At 43.7% G+C, this 25529-nt stretch overlaps 2 protein-coding genes across 2 annotated transcripts in view; both read right to left on the bottom strand.

The window, feature by feature from the left end:
• LOC127028620 (AN1-type zinc finger protein 5-like) overlaps window positions 1–25245 on the bottom strand; it is a 30042-nt gene extending 4797 nt beyond the window's left edge. Inside the window, exons 1-2 of the mRNA XM_050914340.1 lie at window positions 25163–25245; window positions 22051–22148 (exon numbers count right to left, since the gene is read on the bottom strand). Coding sequence (XP_050770297.1) covers window positions 22051–22148; window positions 25163–25245 — 181 coding nt within the window. The remainder of the gene's footprint in view (window positions 1–22050; window positions 22149–25162) is intronic.
• LOC127028616 (uncharacterized) lies at window positions 2838–11101 on the bottom strand. Its single transcript, XM_050914337.1, has 2 exons — window positions 10654–11101; window positions 2838–5597 (listed from the first exon to the last, which is right to left on the bottom strand). Exon 2 carries the CDS (start codon window positions 5105–5107, stop codon window positions 3584–3586), a length of 1524 nt encoding a protein of 507 aa, XP_050770294.1. The 5' UTR covers window positions 5108–5597; window positions 10654–11101; the 3' UTR covers window positions 2838–3583.
• Window positions 25246–25529: the final 284 nt, after the last annotated feature.

The following is a 25529-nucleotide window of genomic DNA, read 5'->3' as shown; positions in this document are numbered from 1 at the left end:
GAAATATTATAATTTTTAGTTGTTCTGGCATGACATTAGGAGCCAAATTAATCAGATATTACCCTGACAACTGCTTGTCACAAAAGGCTCCCTCTAGCATACAAGCCAAATCTAACTGGGCAACTACAATGCCATTCCTCAATATATTAAATTCATTTTATGCCAGAAATCATACTATGTTAATCATCAGGCAAAGTACTCTAAGTGATTGCTATGGAATAAGTCACTAGACAAAAGCTGAAGCAATGGTAGGAAAATGGTTGTTACTGTTACCTGCAGACCTGCTTCCTCAGTACCAATAACCCTATTCATATGAAGCAAAGCCTTTTACCACCAGAACATGTTTTATCACCTTAACAGAGTTCCTCTTGGCACGTAGCCCTCTCCATCATCATGGTTATTTCTCTTGCCAATCATTGGCTCAGGTTACCAGATGAGGTTTGTTTCATTTTAATTTTACGAGACCAATTCTCCTGCTACAAGGTTGAAGAACTTGGAGCAAAAGAAGTTTTCAGAACCGGGCATGACTTTTTAATTTATTAATAAAGTAAGACAACAATAAGTTAACCACAGGCATTGTAAAATGCAGTACCATCAGGAACAACATCACAGGCACAGGGGATGCCATTCAGAGGGACCTGGACAAGCTCAAGAAGTAGGCCCATGTGAACCTCATGAGGTTCAACAAGGCCAAGTGCAAGGTCCTGCACCTGGGTCAGGGAAACCCCCAGTATCAATATAGGCTGGGGATGAAGGGATTGAGAGCAGCCCCGAGGAGGACAACTTGGGGATACTGGTGGATGAAAAATTGGACATGAGCTGGCAACGTGTGCTTGCAGCCCAGAGAGCCAATTGTATCCTGGGCTGCATCAAAAGAAGCGTGGCCAGCAGGTCGAGGGAGGTGATTCTGCCCCTCTACTCCACTCTTGTTAGAATCCACCTGGAGTACTGCTGTGTTCCCAGTAAACATACTGACAAAGAAGGATATCTCCTTAACCAGAGCCCTGAGACATCCCTGATAAGCTCAGAGGAAACTTCCTTGATGGGGAGTATTTGGCAGGACAAAGAAACCTTGATGGGTGGCAGGACAAAGAAACTGTGACCTTCCAGGAAAACAGGAGTCAGCAACAACTATTCTGGGAACTGATGTCCTACACCCACTTACGTATCTACACTAAAAAGGTATAAAAAGTAACTCGCTACCTACCTACCCAAAATGAGCTTCTCTGCAAGAGCCTCTCTGCATGAGATCTCTCAGACAGACCAGACCCTCGCTGGGGACGCCTGGCTGACTCCAGACTCTGTGACGCGGATCATCTTTGAAGTGAGACTTTTTCCGTCGTCCATTAGCCCCACTTCTGGGAGCGGTTTGGTGAGTGTCGCACTGGTAACACCTCACATAAAATATGTATAGGCACGCACAGGTAAAGGTCCATAAGTATATACTTGCTTCACTCTTGTAATATATATACATACACACACACACTTGCTTTCCTAGTGGTAATTTTGTAGTGACTTGCAGTATATATGCGTGTATATATATGTTTTTACTAATAGTAGTTTTGTAGCAATTTGTAATAAAGAAAGTCTCAGAAACCCAGACCTCTGTATCCTTGTGTGTTCCTTGCAGAATCCAGAGAACCCCATGGTCACAATCTTTACACACCTGCGGGTCGGGTAACCCTCATAGGTCATGACCGTGACCGCTACAGGTACAAATCCCTTTTTGAAGCTGCTAAAAGGTGAATTGCCAATCTGAACAGAAGCCAAGTGGCAACCTGGCTTGCAAGCAAGGATGCTTACAGCTTACACAAGGCTGCAAGAAAGCATTTTAAAAGAAACAGGGTGATTGTGGCACAGGTGGATGTACAATGGCAGGCAGACTTGGTGGATATACAACAGTTTTCCAGAAACAATGATGGCGTTAAGTACATCTTAATGGTGACAGACATATTGTCCAAGCCTGCCTGGGCCATTGGTCTAAAAGACAAAACAGGTTCTGAAATAGCCAGGGCTTTAAAAATAATTTTTAGCAGGGGGTGCAAGCCTCAGAAATTATAGACTGACCAGGGAAAAGAATTTTTAAACCAGCCTTTAAACAAGCTTTTAAAGCAGTGTAATGTTCACCATTTTGTTACTAATAACGAAGTAAAAGCCTCCATCATAGAGTGTTTTAACAGAACACTCAAACCCAAGATGTGGAGATATTTTACAGCACACACCACTTTTCGCTACACTGATGTGTTATCAGAGTTTATAAAAAGCTATAACCATACCTTCCACAGAACTATCAGAGCCAGGCATGTGGATGTGAACCCTTCAAACTCTGCAAGGGTTTGGAAAACTGTATATGCAGGTGTGCTTAAAATGAAAGAATCTGCACCTCTGCTCAAAAAAGGAGACCACATCAGGGTGTCCAGAACAAAAGCGAGATCTGAGAAAGGTTATGAGCAGAGGTTCACAGATGGAATTTTCATAGTAGCTGAAATTGTGAGAAGGGGACAGATACCTGTGCACCGCTTAATATACTATGGTTGCAAAGCAATCAAGGGGACATTTTACCCTGAAGAACTTCAAAAAGTGAATGCTGACAAGGACAGAATCTACAAAATTGAGAAGATCATTTCTGCAGAAGGGAATAGAAGCAGCAAACAGCTGCTGGTGAAGTGCCGTGGCTGGCCCCAGAAATTTAGCAGTTGGATAGAAGTCTCCCAAGTCCAAGACATCAAGTGACTGGAAGTGGAGCAGGATGTTACGACCCGGACCGGACAGACCAGAGGGCCGTAGAGGTTCTGGGATTCCCCCGGGCTAAATTAAGGTGAAACGACACCAAACGATCACTTTGAACGCTTTATTCGAACAATCCAAACTGCGGAAGGCATAACAGTGGGCAGCGTGGGTTGCAGCAAAACGTTCACAAGAAGAGAGAAAAGAGAGGAATAAGGAAAAAAAGAAAAGAAAGAGGGGGGGGAAAGAAAACAGATAAGTCACCACCCTTGGATCCCGCGATGTCGGCGACGAGCGTGGCAATCCTCCGGTGATGGGCGCGCGCCCGGCTCTTTGCAGTTGTGTCTTTTATAGTCTAAATCTCCGTCCACAGTCACGCCTCTTGAAGACTTATATGGGTTCATTCTAGACAGTTCTCAACATACATGGTAGTGTTCCAGAGGGTTCTTCACCTACTGAGCATGTGCGGCCCATTGGGGTGGTGGTCTTAGGGACTTTCCAAGGAGCTACAAGCCCCCTCCTCAGATAAGCTTTGTGTGGCCTCTGGCCATATGTGGTGGGTTACCAGGCTGGTTCTGCCAGAACACAGGACTGCATACCCTCCGGCACACCCCCTGTGTCCATGCCAGCCAACTTCCCGCCAATGGCCCTCTTCCTTATGCAGACCTCTACAATGTTTGAGACATTGACAGACATTAACTCTTTCAGTCCCTCACACCACCCCGTGGCTCAAACATTGTCCATACAATCCTTGTCCAGGGTGGCGACTTCACAGACAGCAGAAGGAGGAAACACAAGGTAAGAGTAACAAGAATAGGCAAAACAGGAACCCACAGCCCTAACATTATAACAATATTCAAAAGTTACTTTCCCTAAGGTCTTCTTCGACCGTTGTGATCCGTACTTGACGAATAGATGTAATGGGGGATAGCAAGCGAGAGATCATACATCTGCCTATTGCAAGGCCCATTATCAAAAATAAAAATCCACACAGTATCATGAGACCAATGTTTACAAGCCATTTTCCCCAACCTGTAAGTCCCAGTGAGCCTGCAAGAGAGGTGAGCCAAGTTTTCGGATCCCAGCCGTTAAACCGATCCTTGGGCTGCATCGCTTGAAAAAGTTCTCCGGTTTTCTCTGTTACCTCTCTCATCTTCTCTCGCGCTTCTTCTATGGTGGTAGTTGCATTGTGTATGGTGAGACAGCATTCTCCATCGGTGAGATTTAACATTCCACATACACCTTGCTCCTTTAACAATAACATATCTAAAGCTAATCTGTTTTGCAAAGCCATTTTAGACACTTGTTGAACCTGTAAATTTGTTTCCCCGAAAGCATAACGGGTCCAATTGCTTAGGACGTGTACTTGCCAGGTCAGATTTTCTAAAACGAATTGGTGCCTTTTAAGGGTCACATATGGGGTAAATATATTCTCCAACATCAGAGATGTTGTCATGCCCCAGGTGTAATAATCAGGCACCTGAACTCCATGCACTGCCCACTCAGGTCGCGTCTTGGGTCCATCACTTTCCCGGCGCCTTCTGTTATGATGGGGCACTGAGAAATTGAACACTTTAGAAGGGCACATTGTTGGAACGCCGATGGTACAGCGTAAACCTGCCATTTCGTGTACATGCAGGTGTGAGTACATTTTCCCATTCGAACATGCCCAAAAGGTGCCCTGAGGGGATGGATATCTCATAGTGGAGCACGTTAATGGGTCATAGGATTTAGTTACTCCGATTCCTCCTTTCCACACAAGGTTCCACTTGGTTTCGTGGGTAAGTGTGACTCCACATTTTAATGCAGTTTTTCGACTGGTAATGGGCCCTTTACACCTGGGGTCTCTACGTTTAAATCCTGGTACCGGAAAACCCCAGCAAGTACACATATCCCGAATGAAAGTTCGCAATTCTGAGACATACCATGTTTCTATAGGGTCCCATGTTAACGATTCACAACCAATGGTCCGTGAACAGGTCATTAAGGGGGTGTTCTTATAGGGTAGGGGATCTATTTCCTGCGCATCAATTATATTGTCTGGATCAAGTAAAGCATGCTTAAGGGACCAAGCGTATTCATAGCGAGAACGATTCTGGTGGGCATAGCTACCCCATCTGCGAGGAATTTGAATACACCAACCTGGGGATAGCGGAACATTATATTCATGTTGTAGGGGTTCACCGTGAGGGGGAGGGTCCCACCAACGTACCAGATTACAAGGGATCTCCTCCTCCCGGGGACACCACTTCGAATTCAGTACAGACATGCAAGGGAGTTGCACTTCCTGGGGACATGCTGTCCAACCCTCTCGGGCTGCAAGGGTAGCACTCATAGTTCCTATGCAGAGCTGTTGCTTCCAGCATGTAGCCTTCCACATATCCCTCCAGGTCGTGTTAACTGGAAACTTATAGGCTACCGGAGAGGGTATGTAGTCAGCTTCCCACCCAGAGAAGGTGCGTAGTCAATTCCCCACAAACATTGTTCCTTCCAGAGAGTATTCTGAATACACTTTTGGTTTAACATTTCTAATTTTGAATTTAACACTCGTGAGAGATTTAACCAAATAACGGCAAATTTGAGACCCTCTGACGCGGACGTAGGGAGGTCCACGCAAAACCCTTGGTCTGTCCGATTCCAGATTCGGACGAAACCAGTAATCAATTCCCATGCCAGGTTGGGTTGGTTATTCAGATTCCCCGTTGATTGAGACAAGATTATACATTCACAAAGTAAGAATATAAACTTTCCCCACACCATCTATTCCCTAATAAAGAACAGCAACGGGCCTAACAGGATCAGGCAAACAATGCAAAGAATGACCCGCTGAACAACTGAAACCCTAAGTCCCACGATGGGCTTCTGTCAACCTGTAATACATATATTAGAAAGACGGGATTATCCATCGGGTGTGAATGCGATGGTCTTTCCCGTGGGCGTCAGTAGCCACCCATGTGTAAAGATTCAGTGGGGTTTTTAGAGTGAGGGGTACTTCCCCTATAGTTGGCAGATCAGCCAAAACTGGCTGTCCCGGATAATGGAGGGGTTTTTCTGGGTCTTCATCTTCCCTTTTTCCCGGCAGTGAAGAGGGGGGTTTCGGACAGAAAGCAGTGAGTTTGGGACATCCGTTCTTTCCCCACCTGTTATTAACTTTTGCCACAGCGTCCGGGAGCCGTGCAGGCCACCCAGCACTGTGCACCTTGAGAGCATGTTTTAATAACCCATTCGTTCTTTCTACTATCCCGTTAGGCTGGGGATAGTAAGGGGTATGAAATGTCCATTGAACTCCTTCATCCTTTGCCCATTCTTGAACCACCCCGGCAGTGAAGTGGCTGCCATTGTCAGATTGGATAGATTTAGGTTTGGGTAGGTAACTGAACCATCGCTTTAACACTTTTACCGTATTTTCCCCGGTAGCTCGTGCCACTGCTTCGGCTTGAACAAGGCCGGAGACGACTTCTACCCCAACCAAAATATACTGTTTTCCCTCTGATTTTTTGAAAGGACCTATGTAATCTACTTGCCAAGTTTCCCAGAGACCCTTTCCGTCCCGTAAGTGGAGAGGGGGTCCTTGCAAGGGATGCCGCTCTAATCGGGTGCGGCACTGACTGCAAGCAGAAGTGATCGTGTTACACAGTTCCCGAGTTACTGGCCAGCCTCTGCTACCAGCCTCCCTGAAAAGATCTTTAACTCCTGAATGACCGCGTCTCACGTGTAACCACTCCAGCAGGCGCTCCCACTCTTTTTCTTCGGCTTCCACTGCCATTGGAGCTAAACGTGTCAGCGAATCTACCTGATTGTTCCAAATATGGGCTGGGTGATCCCCCTCTGGTGTGCGGCTACCCATCCCACCAAGAAAGTCCCCTGCTTAGCAACCTCTAATATTTCCTCCCACCTTTCCCTCTGCCACACGGGTATGCGATTAACTTCCCATTGATTCTGTTCCCAGAAGGGGAGCCACTCGGTACATCCTTTGAATACAGCATATGAATCTGTGTAAATAAAAGTCGATTCTTTGTTCTCAGCTTCTCTTTTAATCACACTCCACACTGCCACCAACTCCCCCACCTGAGCACTTCCCTCCCCTTCCGTTACAATCTGCTCCCCCGAATCAACATGTAAGGCTACTGCCCGATATTTCCACACCTTTCCCTCCCTTTTTGAGGACGCATCAGTAAACCACACATTTTTCAAATGAGGTTCAAATGGAGGAGCTGGTTTTATAAGGGAAGGAGGGTATCCTGGTTGGATTGGCTATCAGGTGGCTCCTGTATTTGGAGTACCTTAAGTGCCCCTTCTTCTACCCTTCGTGCATGACAATAGTGATCTAATTGTGCATACCATTTCCTGACTGTTTCTCGCTGTGCAACCCCGCCGGGGTGGGGTCCCAGCCAGCACTGGCTTCAGGACCTTAAAGGGCCCTCTCAAAATAATCGGTTGTTGCTTTGTGATTTTTTCAGCCTCCTGTAGGGCTAGATTAACTACAAAAAGACCCTTCTCCCAAATTGAATATCGTTTTTCAGCATCTTTGAAGCTTCTCGAGTAGAACCCGACAGGGCGAGTTGGTCCTTCAGGTCCACGCTGCCACATGTGTATTGATAGGCCGTGGATGGCAAAGCCCCGCTCAATATGGAGTGGATCAGTCGGGTGTATTGGCCCTAAAGCCTGGTATACCCCAGCCTCAAAGATCAATAGTTTTAAGGCTTCCTCATGGACAGGGGTCCACTCCCAAGAGGTCCTTTTCCTCGTCAGGTCATATAAAGGTCGAGCTATAATAGAAAAGTCCGGAATATGTTTTCTCCAGAATACCAGTAGGCCTAAAGCGTGTTGAAGCTCCCTTTTGTTACCAGGTGCTTTCACTTGCTGGAGGGTAGTTAAGGTCTCTGAGGGAATGCACACTGTTCCTCCCCTCCACCAGATGCCTAGAAATTTCACTTCAGGGGACGGGAGTTGTATTTTCCCTGTTGGAATCTGGAGTCCTAAATTTTCCAAATGGGTAATTATGTCTTCCTGAGTCCGTCCTACCACGGAAACATCAGGGCCACCGATTAGCACATCATCAATATACTGATATATTTTGACTCCTTCCCTGGGGGTAATTTGGGCAAGTTCCTGTGCTAAAGCATAATGGGCAATAGTCGGTGAATGACAATAGCCCTGGGAAGGCGAGTGAATGTGTATTGTACACCTTCCCATGTGAAAGCAAAACGCTCTCTGTCTGAGTCCTGCAGGGGAACCATAAAGAACATATCTTTTACATCAATGGTTGCCAAAATCGGGTGTGCTTGTTCCTGGATGGTTGCGATTAGTTCTGCTATGTTTGGCACCGCGGCGGTTAAGGGGCCTGTATTGGCGTTTAGGTGCCGATAATCGACTGTTAGCCGCCATCTGCCGTCTGGCTTGCGGACAGGCCAAACGGGAGAATTATAGGGGAATGTACAGGGATAATTATTCCCTTTTCTTTCAGGTCTGAAATCACAGGAGCAATCCCTTCTCTAGCTCCTAGAGGGAGAGGATAGGGTTTAACATTCACAACCTTAGACGGGGGTAATTCCGGCGCGGATTGTAACAGTCGCACCGTGACTGTCGGTAAACCAAACACCCACTCTTTTCCCTTCGAGTCCACCCAAGCACGCCCTCGGAGCAAATCAAGTCCCAAGATGTTCGTCGGCAACCTCCCCAATATCATCAAAACCTCTATCGGGGATTCGTCCCCAGGCAACCAGCATTTTACTCGAGCAGTCGATTGAGGTCTGGAATTTCCAAACACATCAGTAACCCAAATTCGCTTTTTATCCGCCACTATCCCGTAGCGGTTAGCCACGTCCTCCCGGAGAGCCGACATCTGGGCTCCGGTATCTACTAAAAAGGTGACTGGAGTTTTAAAGGGACCCAGGGGAAAGGTAATTAACAAGTCCCCTTTGTCGTTTTCTGTGAGCCTCCTTAAATAGATCCACCGGCCATCCCCCGGCTCACCGACTGGGGACGGCGGAGGGGGTTTCCCGACTCCGGGACGCTCAGATCGATCAATGCAGTCTCCCGGGGGGGGCGGATGGGATTATTGTTTCAGGTTCCCGGGATGGGAGAACAAAATCCTTGGGGTTTGAGGGAGATGGGGATTCCTTTATTTTGTCCCAGCTTTTCACCAAACTTTCCAGATTGGGGGTGGGTAACCCATCCATCACCTCCCTGGGAATCCCCTTTGAGATGCCTTCTGTCCATAAGACATATCTTTTACTATCAGGGGGCCGCGTCGGCTTCGGGGTGCAGCTTTTATTCGCCCATTGCCTTCCACCCTCCTAAGGTCCGCCTTGGATTTTGTCTCTCCCTGGCCGGTAAATCCCATCCGTCTCCCGTAATTAATCAATTCTTGTGCCACCTCTCCCCATGTCGTCTCCGGGGGGCTCCCCTTCTCTGGGGTCGAGGCGCCCTCAACCGATCTTGTAGTTGCACCGCATATAATTTCAAAGCATCAGGTAATCCTCTTATAAGGGGATGCAACCTGTCGGGGTCTGCCACATATTGCATGGGAGAGGGCTGCTGCGGAACCAATAACCGGTCATGCATCAACTGGAGGCACGCAGTTTTCTGTACACTTTCTAAAATGTGCCCCGCCGTAGGCGTTTTAATCGAGAAGGGGTCTCCCCTTTCCATGGGATCCAATCCACCCGCCCAGTATGCCACTCTTTGGGTCAGGGACCAGGGTTCTCTATTGTCATTTGTGGTTAGAAAAACTCCCGGACCCCAATATCCTCTCGCCTCGTCCTCACTCAGCAAGATACGGTCACCCCCGGTAAGAGACACTCTCCACACATACTCAGTTTCAGTTTCTCGGGGCCCCGGGAATATTTCTCCTGAATTTTACCCAAATCAGTGGGAGAATAGGGAATGATACGAGTGGTAACTTGTTGGGGTCCTCCTTGACCACCATCCACAGTCTCAGTTTTAATTAAAGGTCGCATTACAGCTCCCTCCCCGAGGGAAAATATTTCTTTTATACGGTCTAGATCTTTAAGAGGGTATAACGGTTTTGGATTTTTCCCCTCGTCAGAATCGGCATCCGAATTTTCTACAACAATTGGGGAGCGGATTTCATCTAATTGTTCCCGCAATATTCGCTCCCGCTCCAAAGCTTCCGTCAAAGCGGTGTGCAGCCGTTGGTTAGTCACCCGCTCGGCGGTAAGCTGATCAGAGAGATGTCTTGTCTCATTTCCTAATTGCTCCTGCAGAGCCCCCACCAGATCTTGAAGGGATTTTATTGTCTCCCCTTCCACGTGTTGGGCCATGTGTTTATTCCGTTGTGCTGCCACCAGAGCTGCTCCTAAAACCGCACAAACTACTGCCTTCCCCTTTCCTTGTTTCAGTTTTCGTTCTTTAGCCAAGGTGGAAATTCTGTCGGCTACCGCTTGTGGATCGTGCCAATTATTGTGGGCCCAAGTCATACCAGAGAGAGAAGGTCGGGCGCTATAGCCCTCTAACCTCTCCAGGAGAGGGGTACAATCTACAATCGGTCCTCCCAGGGAGGCCATTATGAGTGTACAATTATAGGGACCAGATCCCGTACTAGTCCTCAGAGGACTGTCTCCCCTGGTGTATGACTCCTCTCAGAGAGGGGCTTTGGTAAAAGCCTAGTCCCAGTGATCGCTTTAGCACCAATGAGGGAATCCTGCCGACTACGCCAAATTTGTTACGACCCGGACCGGACAGACCAGAGGGCCGTAGAGGTTCTGGGATTCCCCCGGGCTAAATTAAGGTGAAACGACACCAAACGATCACTTTGAACGCTTTATTCGAACAATCCAAACTGCGGAAGGCATAACAGTGGGCAGCGTGGGTTGCAGCAAAACGTTCACAAGAAGAGAGAAAAGAGAGGAATAAGGAAAAAAAGAAAAGAAAGAGGGGGGGGAAAGAAAACAGATAAGTCACCACCCTTGGATCCCGCGATGTCGGCGACGAGCGTGGCAATCCTCCGGTGATGGGCGCGCGCCCGGCTCTTTGCAGTTGTGTCTTTTATAGTCTAAATCTCCGTCCACAGTCACGCCTCTTGAAGACTTATATGGGTTCATTCTAGACAGTTCTCAACATACATGGTAGTGTTCCAGAGGGTTCTTCACCTACTGAGCATGTGCGGCCCATTGGGGTGGTGGTCTTAGGGACTTTCCAAGGAGCTACAAGCCCCCTCCTCAGATAAGCTTTGTGTGGCCTCTGGCCATATGTGGTGGGTTACCAGGCTGGTTCTGCCAGAACACAGGACTGCATACCCTCCGGCACACCCCCTGTGTCCATGCCAGCCAACTTCCCGCCAATGGCCCTCTTCCTTATGCAGACCTCTACAATGTTTGAGACATTGACAGACATTAACTCTTTCAGTCCCTCACACAGGAGGAAAAAGAAGAACGGCAGACGGAGGTTTCCACATCACGCTGCCCAGCAATGCTAGCACCAAAATCTTCCCACAAAACAACAGCTTGAACTTCACCATACATCTGGTGAGACTCCTGGAGCTCTCTGGGAAGTGGGAGGTGGGGTGTTGGAAATACACACAGCTGGAATAACATCAATGAAGACACCATCTTTGAAATAGCGCTGCAGCGCAAGACATGGCGGTATACTTTGCGGAAAGGCTATTCTCCATCCCTCCCCATGTTAGTGGAACACATGAACCATCTTATTAACCCCCACAACAAAGCTTCAGCTGTCGACTCTCCAGCAGTGGGCCTGGTCTATGACCCCATCATAAGGAAAAGAAAGCTCAAAATGGATGAGAAGCCTTATACTTTTTTCTACAACTGGGGATCTAGCACATATTTTGGGGACTTCTCTGGGGGCTGCTGCTAAGAAATTTCCCTCTGTGGTGGACATCACTGGAGGGTTTAACTCACTCTACCTCTACATGGACCTTTGTCCTGGTTTCGGCTGGGACAGAGTTAATTTTCTCCGCCTCCCAGCCAACTCCCCCCCCTGTTTATATACTGGGCATGACATTCCATGGTATGGAATACCCCTTTGGCTAGTTCGGGTCAGCTGTCCCGGCCCTGCCCCCTCCCAGCTTCTTGCACACCTGCTTGCTGGCAGAGCGTGGGAAACTGAAAAGTCCTTGGCTTAAGATAAGCGCTACTTAGCAGCAACTAAAACATCAGAGTGTTATCAACAGTATTCTCACACTAAATCCAAAACACAGCACTGTACCAGCTACTAAGAAGAGACTTAACTCTGTCCCAGCCAAGACCAGGACACCTTGTAGAGCACCAGCTTGTCAGGGACTTTGCACTTCCTTTATTGCGCTGTGTTCCGACTGGCAGTAATAACGATGAGATCATTATGGTGACATATAAGCCACACTACTTGCTGGTAAACTGCCAGCACATAGACATGAACAGCACTGAAATAAAGACTGACCAGAACAAGCACGTCTCATTTTCCTTTGGGAAGGTGATTGTCAAGCTGCATCTTCAGCCCCAGAAGCCTATTTTAAGAAAGCACACCAAAATGGTAGTGGTAAAAAATTATGGGGACCCGTCCTTGTACGTGAATTATTACAGAGCCCAGGCTGGCAACGGTCTCCGTAGTTTTCAATGTATTCTTGTGATGTATGGTGTGGGCGTTGGAGGTATAGTCTGTAGCCTGTTTAGAAAGGCCGTCCCACTTTTGAAAAGGTGTTTGGAAATTGTTACGCCACACATTAAAAGCACTGCTCAAGATATTGCAAAAAACGTGTTTGGCTACGTTTCCAAGGTTGTTGTGGACAAGTTGGAAATGCTGTCAAATGAGGAGGGCTCGGGACTTGCTTATATTCAAAGAAAAAGCCTTAAAAGAAAGAGAGCCATGTCACGCCCCCAGAGGGAAGGTCCGCCCCACCCCTGTAAAAGACAAAGGAAGTGTGGCACCAGACAACAGTCTGACCAGGACAGGAAGAAGAAAAAGAACAAGCCGGGCCAAACCGTGCAAAAGAAACAGAAATCCCAGAGAAAGAGGTCCTGTGTTACCGCTAGAAAAAGAAATATATTTTAAAACGGATGGTTTCCATTCATGGCTGCTCAGAAGAACGTACCAAATTTGAGCTGGATTTGTTTGAAGTGTCCCTGACACAGACCAGCATTGAGAAAAGCCTGTTTACTGAGGCACCTCCACTTTTGGCTATTGCAGAGTCTGCACCTCTGGACTTTTTCATAGCTGGGAGTGGGAAAGATTACATAGATCTGAACAACACTCTGCTGTAACTTGGCTGCAAGACCGTAAAAGCTGAAAGGTCAAACCTCAGAGCTGGTGAGGCCGTGGGTCTCATGAATTACCCACTGGCCTCTATTTTCAGCCAGCTGGACGTTATGCTGGGGGACCAACTGATAAGCCAGAGCTGTTTATGAAGAAGGTGCGGGTGGTGCCTGGAGTGCCTTTGGGGCATGCTGAGGCATTACTTGTGGCCAACACTAAATAGCTGGTGGACCGGGTGGGCATGAAAGTGTTCAGCATACCGTCCAGCAGTCATGTCAGCAACCAGGAAAATTTGTTTCTGGCCAGGTACCCAAGCTTGTTGCGATTGAATTTGTAGATAATGACACTTTTAGTGGCAATTATGTGAAGAACCTTTACAACTTTAAACATTATGATATAAATTTTGTGGCCCTCTGTGGATGGTGAACAAACGCAAACAAAACTGCTGCAGCCTGATTTCGAGAATGGCTGCTGTGTGAGATTATACATGCAGCTCGTTCAGACAATCGGCTGCCATATGAAAGACCATTCCCTGCTGGTTGACAGGGAAGAGTTCACCCATGGCTATACCCTGTTCACCATTGACCTGTCTCCAGACAAAGAATGTTCTGATCACTATTCCCGATTAAAACAGGAAACCTGAGAGGAGAAGTACTCTTTGCAGGGGCCTTGACCACCACCGTTAATATGATCGTGCATGGTATATTTGACAACGTGACAGAAATAAACCAGAGAAGACACATGCTCTTCGACTAGATGTGAAGATGGACGCTGAACAGCTTTCTTGTTTTTTTTTCAGCAGACCCCTACGCCAAGGAAACATTTCTAAGTGTTTACTCAAGTGACTGGTTCCCTAGGGCCCATGTTTCTCCAAGACCAGCAAACGTCCACAACTGAAGCATCCCCTCTCCACAGCCTGCAGATACCACTGTGTCTTTTTCCTACATGACCGTAACAAGGGACTACCTTTTGAAAAACTTTTAAAACTGTATTCTAACGATTTAGTCCAAAATGCCCAGATGGTGATGCATTTTGTAAAATATGAATATGGAGATTTCCCATGACCAGAGCTACTCAAAATATGTTTCAGAAGACCCAGACCTGCATCTCTTGCAATGATTTTGATAAATATATTCTGTAGTATCTGGTTATTGTTAACTTGCCTACAGCAACTGTGGGAAACCCTAGAAAATGAACGAAAGAAAAACAAGGAATGGCAAGTGCAACTCGAAAGTTTGGAGACCCAGTGGTGCTTGGATAGGTTGGAAGCCCAGGTACAGGGGGACATGCTGGAAATCTAAGTACACACAGTGAGGAAGGGTCACAGTGCCCACACTGGGCAATGGGGCATAGGGATCGAGCAGTCAGTTACCCCAGTGATTACGAGGACAGCAGCAGCTGGGATTCCTCTGCTGAGGAATGGACTGGAGGGTCCAAGGATGAAAACAAGTAGAGCAATCCCTGTGCGCCCCTTGGTTATTAATAAAGCAAAAGGACCCCCTGGGGCACCACAGCATACAATATCAGCGCGGGACTACATTCAGGCTGAGCTGCAGAATGTGGCAGACTCATAATCGGCAGAACTCCAGGGAGAAAATGGGACAGTGGTTACTGCGAGTGTGGGACCAAGTAGGGAGAGTGTACAACTGAGCCCCAAGAAGTGGTGCGTCTGGGAGCAGTTTCCCAACATTCAATGGTGACGCAACGATTAAAAAGGACTCGGGCAAATGGAAAACCCATTTGATTGGAATGACAGAATGGTGACACGGAAGCATATAGATGGGGGGGGGGGGGGGGGGGGCGGGGGCAATATTTGAGAGAATTGGCTATTCAATAAGGTATTTACAACCCTGCCTTCACTAGCCCCGACTCAAAGGTATTTACCTCAGGAATGCAATCCACACTGTTAGTCAGGGCACCTTTTTCTCTTAAAGGGAACATCATATCGATCCTGGGAGGTGCTGTGACGGATGCACTCGACCCCCCTTAACCAACCAGCAGCAGTTTGGTACAGGCTCCAAAGGAAGTAAAGGCCTGAGCTGTAGCTGGGCCAAGAACTCCTCTAGGAAACCCACAAAGGAGCAGAGCAACACAGTGAAAGTTGTGGGTACAAGGAGTCTCGTGCATACCTCTCCCATTGTATGCAATTTGACTACGAGCCAACCACTTTATCCCATAAATATGACAGCCTAAGTGAGCCGCCTTTGAGCTCTCCCTGCTAGGCAGCGTGGCTGCATGGCGGTGATCTCCAGCAACGAGATCTTTTACCAGCGACAGATTGTTGGATGAGCCCAATTTGAGTTCTCCCTGGACGGCAACTGGACTGCACGCCAGGCAACTCTCCCCTTGAGCAGGGACGCCTCTCAATGTTAAGAGATATTAGTCGTTTAGCTTAAATAAGTAAGTTTTAAATAGAATGAATCACTTAGAGTTATAATGTTGTGTGATTTAGTATGCTGTTTGCTTAGCTTTACTTACCTAGCATGAGTAGCTAGATTTGCTGAAATCTTGGGTCGCAAGCTGTAAATTTTCACTTAGATTTACTGAACGTGTACTTACTTAGTCAAAACAGGGGCCTCCAGAGCCAGCGTAAATCAGAAGATAAGGAGGCTTCAAGGCTACAACCGTCAACAGCACCTGCAACTCGACAAGACAACAAACGGCCTGTCTGGAGACAGTGAAGGAATCCAATAAGGGAGTCAGAAGGTGTCAGGCCAGAATCACTATTGGACCAAAGGGTGTGTGGAAGATGCGCAGAGAGAGTGTGAAGAATGCGCGAGGGGCGGGTGAATAGTCTGTAAGGGTATAATTGCCCAGGGATTTCTTTGTTCGGGCTCTTCCGTGGTTCAATTGCCCAGGGATTTCTTTGTTCAGGCTCTTCCGTGGTTCCTTTTTCCTTCCTTCTTTCCTCTCCTTCTCCTCCCTGCCCCCTCCCCTTTGGGGGCACCCAGCTCGAGCTGACCCTGCTGCTGTATCACTCTATTAAATTATTTATTTCTATAAGACTCGATGCCTGAGAGTCTGTTTTGGGAAACCGAGGGCTCGAACTTTGGAGCGAACTAACACCGGACACCTGGACGGATCGGTAAGTGATTAATAGCATGCTAAACTTTGAAATCCTAACTAAGTGATATAAAGGATTGATTGTGTGCATATAATTCCCTTTTAGCCATAAACCGTTGACCAAGTCTGGGACTAAGTTTGGATCCAGCCACACCTAGACTCCTCTCTGAGAAGGCGTTTAGAAAGCAAGGGGGACCGTTCTGAACCTCGTGACTCAACGGGAGGTTTTCCTTACCCTTTGAATCTCTTAGCCATAAACCGTTGGCCAGGTCTGAGACTAAGTTTGGCTATAGCCGCACCTAAGCTCCATCAGGAGTTTAGAAAGCAAGGGGGTCCATTCTGTACCTCATGACTCAACGGGAGGGTCTCCCTTACCTTTTTGCATCTCCGATCTCTGTGCAAATCATTCTAAATTGATTCTAACTCGATTTTCCTTTGTATGTTTCTCCCATGTAGTAAGTAATAGAGTGAACCTTGCCATCAAACTCTATTAAGTTGCACTTTCACAGATTCTTTAAGGATCCTAAATCACTCGTCCACGACAACTGCATCTAGCTCTGGAGCCCTCAGTACAGGAAAGACATGGACCTGTTGGAGCAGGTCCAGAGGAGGGCCAAAGATGATCAGAGGGCTGGAACACCTCTCCTATGAGGAAAGGCTGAGAGAGTTGGGGTTGTTTAGCCTGGAGAAGAGAAGGCTCCGGGGAGACCTTACTGCAGCCTTTCAATACTTAAAGGGGTCTTATAAGAAAGCTGGAGAGAGACTTTTTAGTAGGGCCTGTTGTGATAGGACAAGGGGCAACAGTTTTAAACTAATAGAGGGTAGATTCAGACTAGATATAAGGAAGAAATTTTTTTATGATGAGGGTGATGAAACACTGGAACAGGTTGCCCAGAGAGGTGGTAGATGCCCCATCCCTGGAAACATTCAAGGTCAGGCTGGACAAGGCTCTGAGCAACCTGATCTAGTTGAAGATGTCCCTGCTCATTGCAGGGGGTTGGACTAGATGACCTTTAAAGGTCCCTTCCAACCCAAACCATTCTATGATCATAATTCTGCTAGAATAAGGACCAACATAATCCTAGTACGAGAAGTGCCTGGAAAAAAAAGCACAAATACAAGTGTTGCATTGTAAATTTGGGAAGGTTTACTTCACTCAGTCTGAAAATAAGATGCATCTTTAAAACAGACAGAGGGGGAACAGCAAGGTCACTGATGATTGGAAGCCACAAGCCACAGCATGACAGCTGTTCAACCTATACACAGAAAGGTCCTACAAACAGGAAGAACAATGCTACTCTGACCCCAAAGTATTAAAGCCACAGTGACTCTGTGAGACTTCTTCTGAAAAAGTCATAACCACTGTAATAACTAGACTTTCAGAACTGACAGTGGCTTTCCTTACATAAACCAATACAGCTGGAGCAGTTCATGAAAGACTGTATCCTGTGGGAGGGACCCATACTGGAGCAGGGAAAAAGTGTGAGGAGGAAGGAACAGCAGAGAGGAACTGTTATGAACTGACTGCAACCTTCCATTCCCCCTGCATCACTCAGAATAGAGGGAAGAGGTAGAAGAGTCTGGAATAAAGGAGTGAAGTTGAGCCTGGGAAGAAGGGAGCATGGGAAGGCATTTTTAGTTTTGTCTTTGTTTCTTACCATCTCGCTCTATTTTTTAATTGGCAATAAATTAATTTTCCCCCAGTTGAGTCTGTTTTGCCTGTGACTGTAATTGGTAAGCGATCTCCCTGTCCTTATCTCGACCCACAAGCTTTTCCATCTTATTTTCTTCCCCTGTCCTGCTGAGGAGTGAGAGAACAGCTGGGTGGACATCTGGCAGTCAGCCAAGGTCAACCCACTACACCTCCCCATATTTAAAGCAACCAGAAAGGGCTACCAAAGTAATACCAAGAAGGTTTTTGGAAGCTTCCTCTATACCCAAACAAATTATCCAAAATAGGACCCTAGCAGTTTAACAAACTGCATTGACTTCCACAGTACTAGGAAGCAGTAAGCATGCCAGTGAAGAGTGAAATGCTCAAGAGCATAAAAAAATTGTTTTAAGCATTCTAACTACTTTTACATGAAGGTAATCCCCAACTCCCACCATGGAAGAACTGGGAAAATTAAAACAGAAGAAGGAATAAAGGTAATAGACAAAGAGCACCCAAAAAGTCATCAGAAAGACATACTGCACTTCTGCAGTACCAGAACTGAAAACTATACTACAGATTACGTAATCCTTACGCTGCACATTAACACAATTGACTTGTATATAAAGTTTGAGTCACTGAAAATAAGATGGACAGTATTTATTATGCTTTATCAAGCTTGAGAATAAATATTTTATTCTTCAGAAACTGCAATTGCTATGCTGATCTAGGTGCCCATGATAAGAGGCTAAAGAATAAACTGCATTTTTAATTTGATGCCAAAGAACTGGGATAAAACTATTCTGCAGCATGTAACTAATCTCCCACATGCCCAACTCTAACAGGCACACTGAATATTTTTACTCTTACATCAATATAACAGATACCCCTGTTTAAGTATCACACTGAAATATGGTTTAATTTGGTTACCATCAAGACTTGATGTCTGTTGCGCATCTCTCAAAAAGATACAATAGCAGCCTATCGGCAACAAGCACAGGACCAGCAGTTGGGTCCTCAGCCTTATTTTTCAAGGTAGACAGCTTCCAGACTTAGAAGAGATTATTAGTTCCATTTCAGAATTGTTTCAATCAGGGACATCTACTCAAGCTACAGCAGACATGGGAAATAGGAAGATAATTTTGAACACAAGACAAAGTTGATATATCTGATGATTTTATTGACAGCCACAAAGGAACTGTCTACAGATAGCACCCACAGTTAAATACTATAGCCATATTTGAAAAAAAATCAGAATCAGTTATTAAAACAAGAACCAAGCAATATAATCTATTTATCATCTTGAACCTTCAATATCTCATAAGATAGCTGTCTATTCAGCATCTTACTCAGAATATTATCTGCAACACACACTGTATATATCATAGCTACTGGTTTTATCCATAACATAAGTGAGGGCAACCCATAACAGGGTCTCAACCTGCATGTAGGACAGCTGTGGCATTTAACATTAAAATAACTCATCATATTGGCTTGGTACAGAGCCAAAAGACAAGTGAGCTAACCATCATCTCATGAATTTCATTAAATGTCAACTTTCAGGAATGGAAAGGGTAACCTACAATGTGGACAGAATAAGACTGTAAATTAACAATATTTGGAGAAGATTTTTTAACACTTATTTTACACAAGACCATACGCATTTCAAGTTCCAGTTCACTTTCTTTACAGGCAGCACTATTCCACAGCTGTGGCTTCAGAGTGATAACTCACCACACTGCTCTCTAAACCAAAGCTATTACTGGGTTAAGAAAAATAAAGTTTTTGATATGCATGCTGATACTAATTAAGTCTGGAAACACTGACAGACCTGACGGGAAGACTCATTCAGAAAGGTAGTGACCCACAAAAGCAATAAAAATGCTAGAAATATGCTATGACTTGATACAATATGATTATTTAAACATACTTGTTTTCAGAACAGTTTGGTTTCAGTGCTCAATATGTAAGTCAGCTCTCTTGTATGGATCTTTTATTGCCACTTAAAAACCTGCTAAAACAAAACAGGTTTCTTAAAGGCCTCTACTATGCCTCACCAACTTGGTAATGGTATTGCTCTGATGTAATAATCAACACAAGGAAAGTAAAGGAATTAGATAAGGTTTTTTGCATTTAATTCCTGTAAATTAGTGTGGAAAAAACCCCACAAATATGAACAATATCTCTAGAAAGCTTCAGGTATATTCTGACTTTGCTCAAGACTGGACTAGAATTCAATCCTTAATTAAAAAGTGTAGAAGTATATCAAAAGCCTATAAAATGCATGATATAACTAATGCCCAATTATGAATTGGAGTTTTGATATAAAGGTCTTTATATTTCACTGACTTGTGAACAGTTCATCAGATAAGCAACTGGACTGAACACGTGCCACAATTCAATTACAAAACTACAACAAGCAAGAAAGTTGAACTAAGAAATTACAAGTTACAAGAAAATATAGCATGTTAGACATCTAAATTACAACCAACTAGGCCAGTTACATCTGTCGTGCCTTTCTTCCTTCAAATGCTAAGATATGATTAATTGCCTTCAGACCTGATTTGTTCTGAATGAGAATCCAGGTTACAACCTCAACCCGGGAAAAACAAGAGAAAAAACAAGCCTGTTAAGCTTCATTTTTGTCAACTTCAGAACTTTCTAGAATCAGATGCTTAAATCCCAACAGCAAGAAAGTATACTTTTAGTCCACAGACTTAAAGACAATTGTCCAGACCTAACTATTTAGAACTTTCTGGCTTGCAGAAGAGAATGAGCCTTCATAGTGCTGAAGACATTTAAAAAAAAGAGACCTACTTTGCTTGAAGGCTACATTGTTTGTTCCTGATCTACCATCTGATAGATAGTTATGAAATTCAACTGCCAGGGTGAGGCTACAGATAAAACTAAATAGTCTTTTCATTAGCAACATCATGACAGGCATTATCTTAGAGAATTACATCTCATAGAAAGTATTAGCTTTGTTGTTATGAGGTGACATGAATTATCTACTCTACTATTGTTTCAGCTCCTCCTCAAGAGACAGCACATATTGGATGCTACTGGAAAAGAGAAAGAAAAAAAACTATGGAACTAGCCCAAACACAATAGGGATTTATAAAAAGTTGAGGCCAGCTTTTCTTGACTGCAAGACACTTACAGGATCAATGTACTAGTGAATACAGCAAACACTTAGTATATCTTAAATGTCCAATAAACCCTTTGTAATCTAAGAATAGTATATAAGGACATGTATAAGGACACTGTTCTGTGCTAAAATCTGCCCCCAACTTGATGAACTTCTACTTTTAGAGCAGCTGAAGACTGTTTCAAGAATTTATGGATATGTACTAAGGAAGACAATTTTGTTATAGAAGTTTTTTTCCAAACATTTAAATTCCATGGTAGTTTTCCCAATGATCTCTACACGAGCTTTAACAGAGCTTTGACTGGTTTCAACTCTGAGTTTCAAGCTGCAAGATTATCATCTTGAGTTGCTTTTAGGGATTCCCCCCCCCCCCCATTCTAATCAATAAAGAGTGCTGTGTGACACTACCATTTAGTTGCCTTGTTATGAGAAAATGGATATTGAGTCAACAGAAACAGAAGATTGCCCTTTACAGTTGGCAAAATGACAAATCCCTATTGGCAGTTTTAATATCAAACAAGTACAGATATCAAACAAGTACGTTAAGATACCCATTTGAATAAACTGCTATATAAAACATGAATTCTATCACTCACTAATAGGTAGGGAAGCAGTCCCTCCCCACCTCTCACCAAGAAATACTTTACACTTCAAAGTTTAAATGCTACAGCTACAACCTTCCTGAACAGGAGTAAAACTTTTAAATTGAACATTCTCACTAAGCAATTAATGCCATAAGTATTCTATATCCACAGAACAATGTTTGGTTATATCTACTGATTACTCAATTAGTCCAAGAACCTTTAACAGTCTTTGTTAGTATTTTAAATCAAGTATTCCCTTCTCCCCACTCTCATTCTTCTGTAGAATAGAATTTATTAAGAACTCTGTTCTTCAAATGCAACAAACCATCTTGATTGCCATGAGTCAGCAGGAACTGTACTGCTAGATTTCATACAGGAATCAACACTGACTTCAAAATTGAACATCTTGCACCCAGATACAATTTAAGTGTCTTTTAAAAAATGAAGGTTTGATAGCCAAAATGCTCCTCAAGTGTCAAATTATCTACTATATTCTGGCACTAGTAATTTTTCTTGATTCTGAGGGTACTAATACTCAAGAAGCATCCATAATTAACAGTTCCTCAAGACCATCACCACAAAGGGATATGCCTACTTAAGAGAAAGTAAATAAATTGTCAGCTTCTGTTAAGTCAGTTGTACCCAGTGTTACTCTGCAAACATACCTGGCTCAATCTCTGTTTTCAGTGATACTTTTTCCTCTCTCGAAATGCTCATTTCTGTCATTTGCTGCATTACAGGCAAAGCGGCAACAGGCACGTTTCTGTTTATGTACAGTGAAATGGGTAATTACATTAGTTTTGAGTTCATAATAAGAGCTTAAACTGTCAAAATCCATCAATAGACTACCTGATCAGTTATTATCGATACACATTCCTGACCTGTACTTCTATCTCTCTTCCCTAGAAGAAACTAGGCAATCTGTAGCAAATATTTCCCCAGATAAACCAGAAGTGTCCTTGTAAATGCAGTAGTCCAACACCAAACACTAATTAGTTCTCATTTATAAAGATTCATAAAGCACTGTCAGGTGCAGTGTCCCTTTTTCCTCTGCAGAAACTCACTGTAATAGGGCCTGTAATAGGGCAAGGTTATGGCAATGTTACTTTAACTTGCTATACACTCACAGTTCATTCAAACCTCAAAATAATACCTTCATCTAAATCACTCATCTGCAACAGGTGCCCAGGGGACAGCAGTTGGTGATGCAATTCTAGCGCTGGGGCAGTTAAGAGAATACCAAGCCAAAAGGGAAGAGAGGACATTACCCTTTGTGGATAAACCGCAAAAGAAAAAAGTTACCCGAAAGGAGATGTTATTATTATTAGGTTACTTCATCCACAAACAAAATATATTGATGGATTTCCTCTTACTGATTAGGCTATTGAAAAAGAAAATGGGTTTTCACTGTGAAATTGCCTACCTTTTTGTGAAAATAAATAGGTCCACATTATTATATGTGTAATCCAGCAAATTTGGGCACCCACTACGGAAACTTCAATTAAGCCAGTGGAGATATACTCAAGATGTCTCAGGCATGTCAGATGAGTTAAAATGGTTGCAACTATATTAGCTTTGATTAACCCATTATGGCCCAGCGTCTTTCTGTTATCCATGAAGGTCTTACATGAGCTTCATTCTATCAAACTAAATTATTATCCCAGAGATGTTATTTGTAGGTTTTGACCTAAGAGCTAGACTATGGCAGTTTCCTTGTTTCCACTCCATGCTTTGATATTTTTTCTAGCAGAATGATATAATAAATTCAAAGGATGAACAGTATTAAAGCAACTACTTGCATCAACTGCTATTTTCTCCAAAATGGGAATCATCCACTGCCTGGTGTACCACAATGGTTCCCACTGAATTAAAACTTCTGCTGAGATTATTACCACTCTACTAGTCTATAGGATATTCATACCAGCTCTGCTGTATCTATTTAATGAAGATTTTTGCTCTTAATATTTCAGTTCATACTATCAGATACACATTAAAGTGGATCTATTCATTGTCTCAACTCCATGCTTATAGCCTAACCCTCCAAGGTGCTGATTTCAGTAGGAAGTAGTTGCAGCCAATATGACTTTCCATTCTGGAACGCCCCTCTGTCAGATGTCTGAGCCAACCTGCCTCTCAATTTTTTTTACCTTTTAATGTCTTTGAGACATCAAGAAATATGTCTTTGAGACATCATCAAATCTGTTTATAAAGACTACCTTCTGACCAGCTTTATGTTGACACAAACTGCAACAATATGTCATGAGGTGAAATCTGCTTTCAAAAAGAGAATTTGTGTACCATCTATATTTAAAACAAACAAACAAACAAAAACATACACAGGTTTTAAACTGGACTTAGGCTTTGGGCTTGCTATCTGTCTAGAAAATTAGTTTATCCCCAAACTCATGTTTACTACTGTATGATATACTAATTAAAATAGCAGATGGGAATTTACATTAGCTAAGCTGTTCCAGAGGTCCTTGTTCTTTATATTTTTATAGCTGTGTTTCTTTGAGTAATGAATTATCCCATTCTGAAACACCTCCTCAATCAGAAAGTTCCTCAGCATATGCAGATTACAAGCCCCATACACACAGAGATGGACATAGCCAGATCAGCATGTAAATCCCAGTTTCTCTGAAATAGCTAGAGCTATGTTGGAGAACAATGCAAAGCTGATAAAACTAATGGAGAATTTTAATAACCATTCAAATGTTGAATAAATAGGAATTGAGATCAAAGCCAAACATTGTCTCATGATCATTGTTTGTTTCACAGAGCAAAAGCACTCATGATGAATCTCAAAAAATAAGGTTTTGTGTGATGAAGCTCTGTGGTTGCAAGACAGCCAGCCAAGAGATACCAGACTGACTCATGCATGGATGAACAATTTGCTTTGCTTTGCTTAATCCAAGGACTAGGGGAGGATGGAAGCAGGCTAAGGGAGTAGTATAGCATTGATCAGGCAACATGGAAATGTGACTATAAACCAACTTTACTGAATTTAAGAAAGCATGGCCATTATTCTATCTGCAGCAACAGATCTAAATTCAAAAGCATTTTTATGGTAACTATTTTCTTCATATTTACAGACACATGGCATCAGACTAGTAAAAAATAATGTTCTTCATTAAGGTACCGTGAAAAGACTTCAGCTATATAGCCATGTAAGTTCAATAAGGTATAGCACCTATTTTACAACTGGCTATTTTTTTAGTTCCCTTAACATAAAGATTAAAACAATTCAGAATAATTTGGTGGTGCATATCATAGCATTATGGGTAACAAGATAAATGAACACATGTAGGAGTCTGAAAGAAGAAAATTATATTCTAGAATATCTGAAATCAAAACTTGAAGCCCCTTCCTCCTCACGGGAGTTTTTTTTCTATTTCTATTACACAGAAAAAAGATTAAACGATGAATGAATTTTAGTTATTTAGATCATTGTATGAGAGGATTTAATTACGATATTTTAGCATAAGTAGGAATCTTGGGGTGGAAAATCCATACCCACCAGCTTCTTTTTTTTTCCTTCAGTGATCCTGAATGGTCCTGGCTGACAGTGGGACAGTGTAAGTTGTGAATGTTTAACATCTCCAGTCGGAAAAAAAATCTTGATTTAATTTATTTTAATCCTAACTTTTTAACACTATTTTCATGACAAATTTCCTTTTCACATTGTCTCTATCTAAGCCAGTGTCATTGTCATTTCTAGTAGTCAAACAAATGACCAATAACTGAAAAATTAAGTCTTTATATATGAAACAAACTCACATTGTCATAAGAATCAGTATCAAACATTTCCTTAACCTGCCCTTGAAGATATTGGACGTGGTGAGTTCATAGTCTCTTCCCATTGCTGCAAAGCAGGTATCTAACAAATAATCACTCTGGGAAAAATTTCAAAAGCAATATTTATAGATTTAGTTCAAGAAAAGCATCTTGAATTTAACAATTCAAGAGATTAAAAAAAATCTGTCATACCGACCACTTGCAACTCAGGATATGCAGCATCAACAGATAAGAATTTCATGTATCTTGCAAACCGCTCATTCAGCCAGATATCATTCCCCCATTCCACAGTGAGTAGATTACCAAACCACTAAAATAGATTAATATACATATTCAGAAGCAGCTAAAG

This window comes from Gymnogyps californianus, unplaced genomic scaffold, assembly GCF_018139145.2.
Source record: "Gymnogyps californianus isolate 813 unplaced genomic scaffold, ASM1813914v2 HiC_scaffold_37, whole genome shotgun sequence".
Taxonomy (NCBI): Eukaryota; Metazoa; Chordata; class Aves; order Accipitriformes; family Cathartidae; genus Gymnogyps; species Gymnogyps californianus.
Note: the sequence above shows the minus strand (reverse complement) of the source record. Positions and strands in the feature narration are given on the sequence as shown.

What these genes read in the sequence shown, in the direction of transcription:
- LOC127028616 (XM_050914337.1), bottom strand. Translation starts at nt 5,107, where the DNA reads ATGTGGAAGGCTACATGCTGGAAGCAACAGCTCTGCATAGGAACTATG.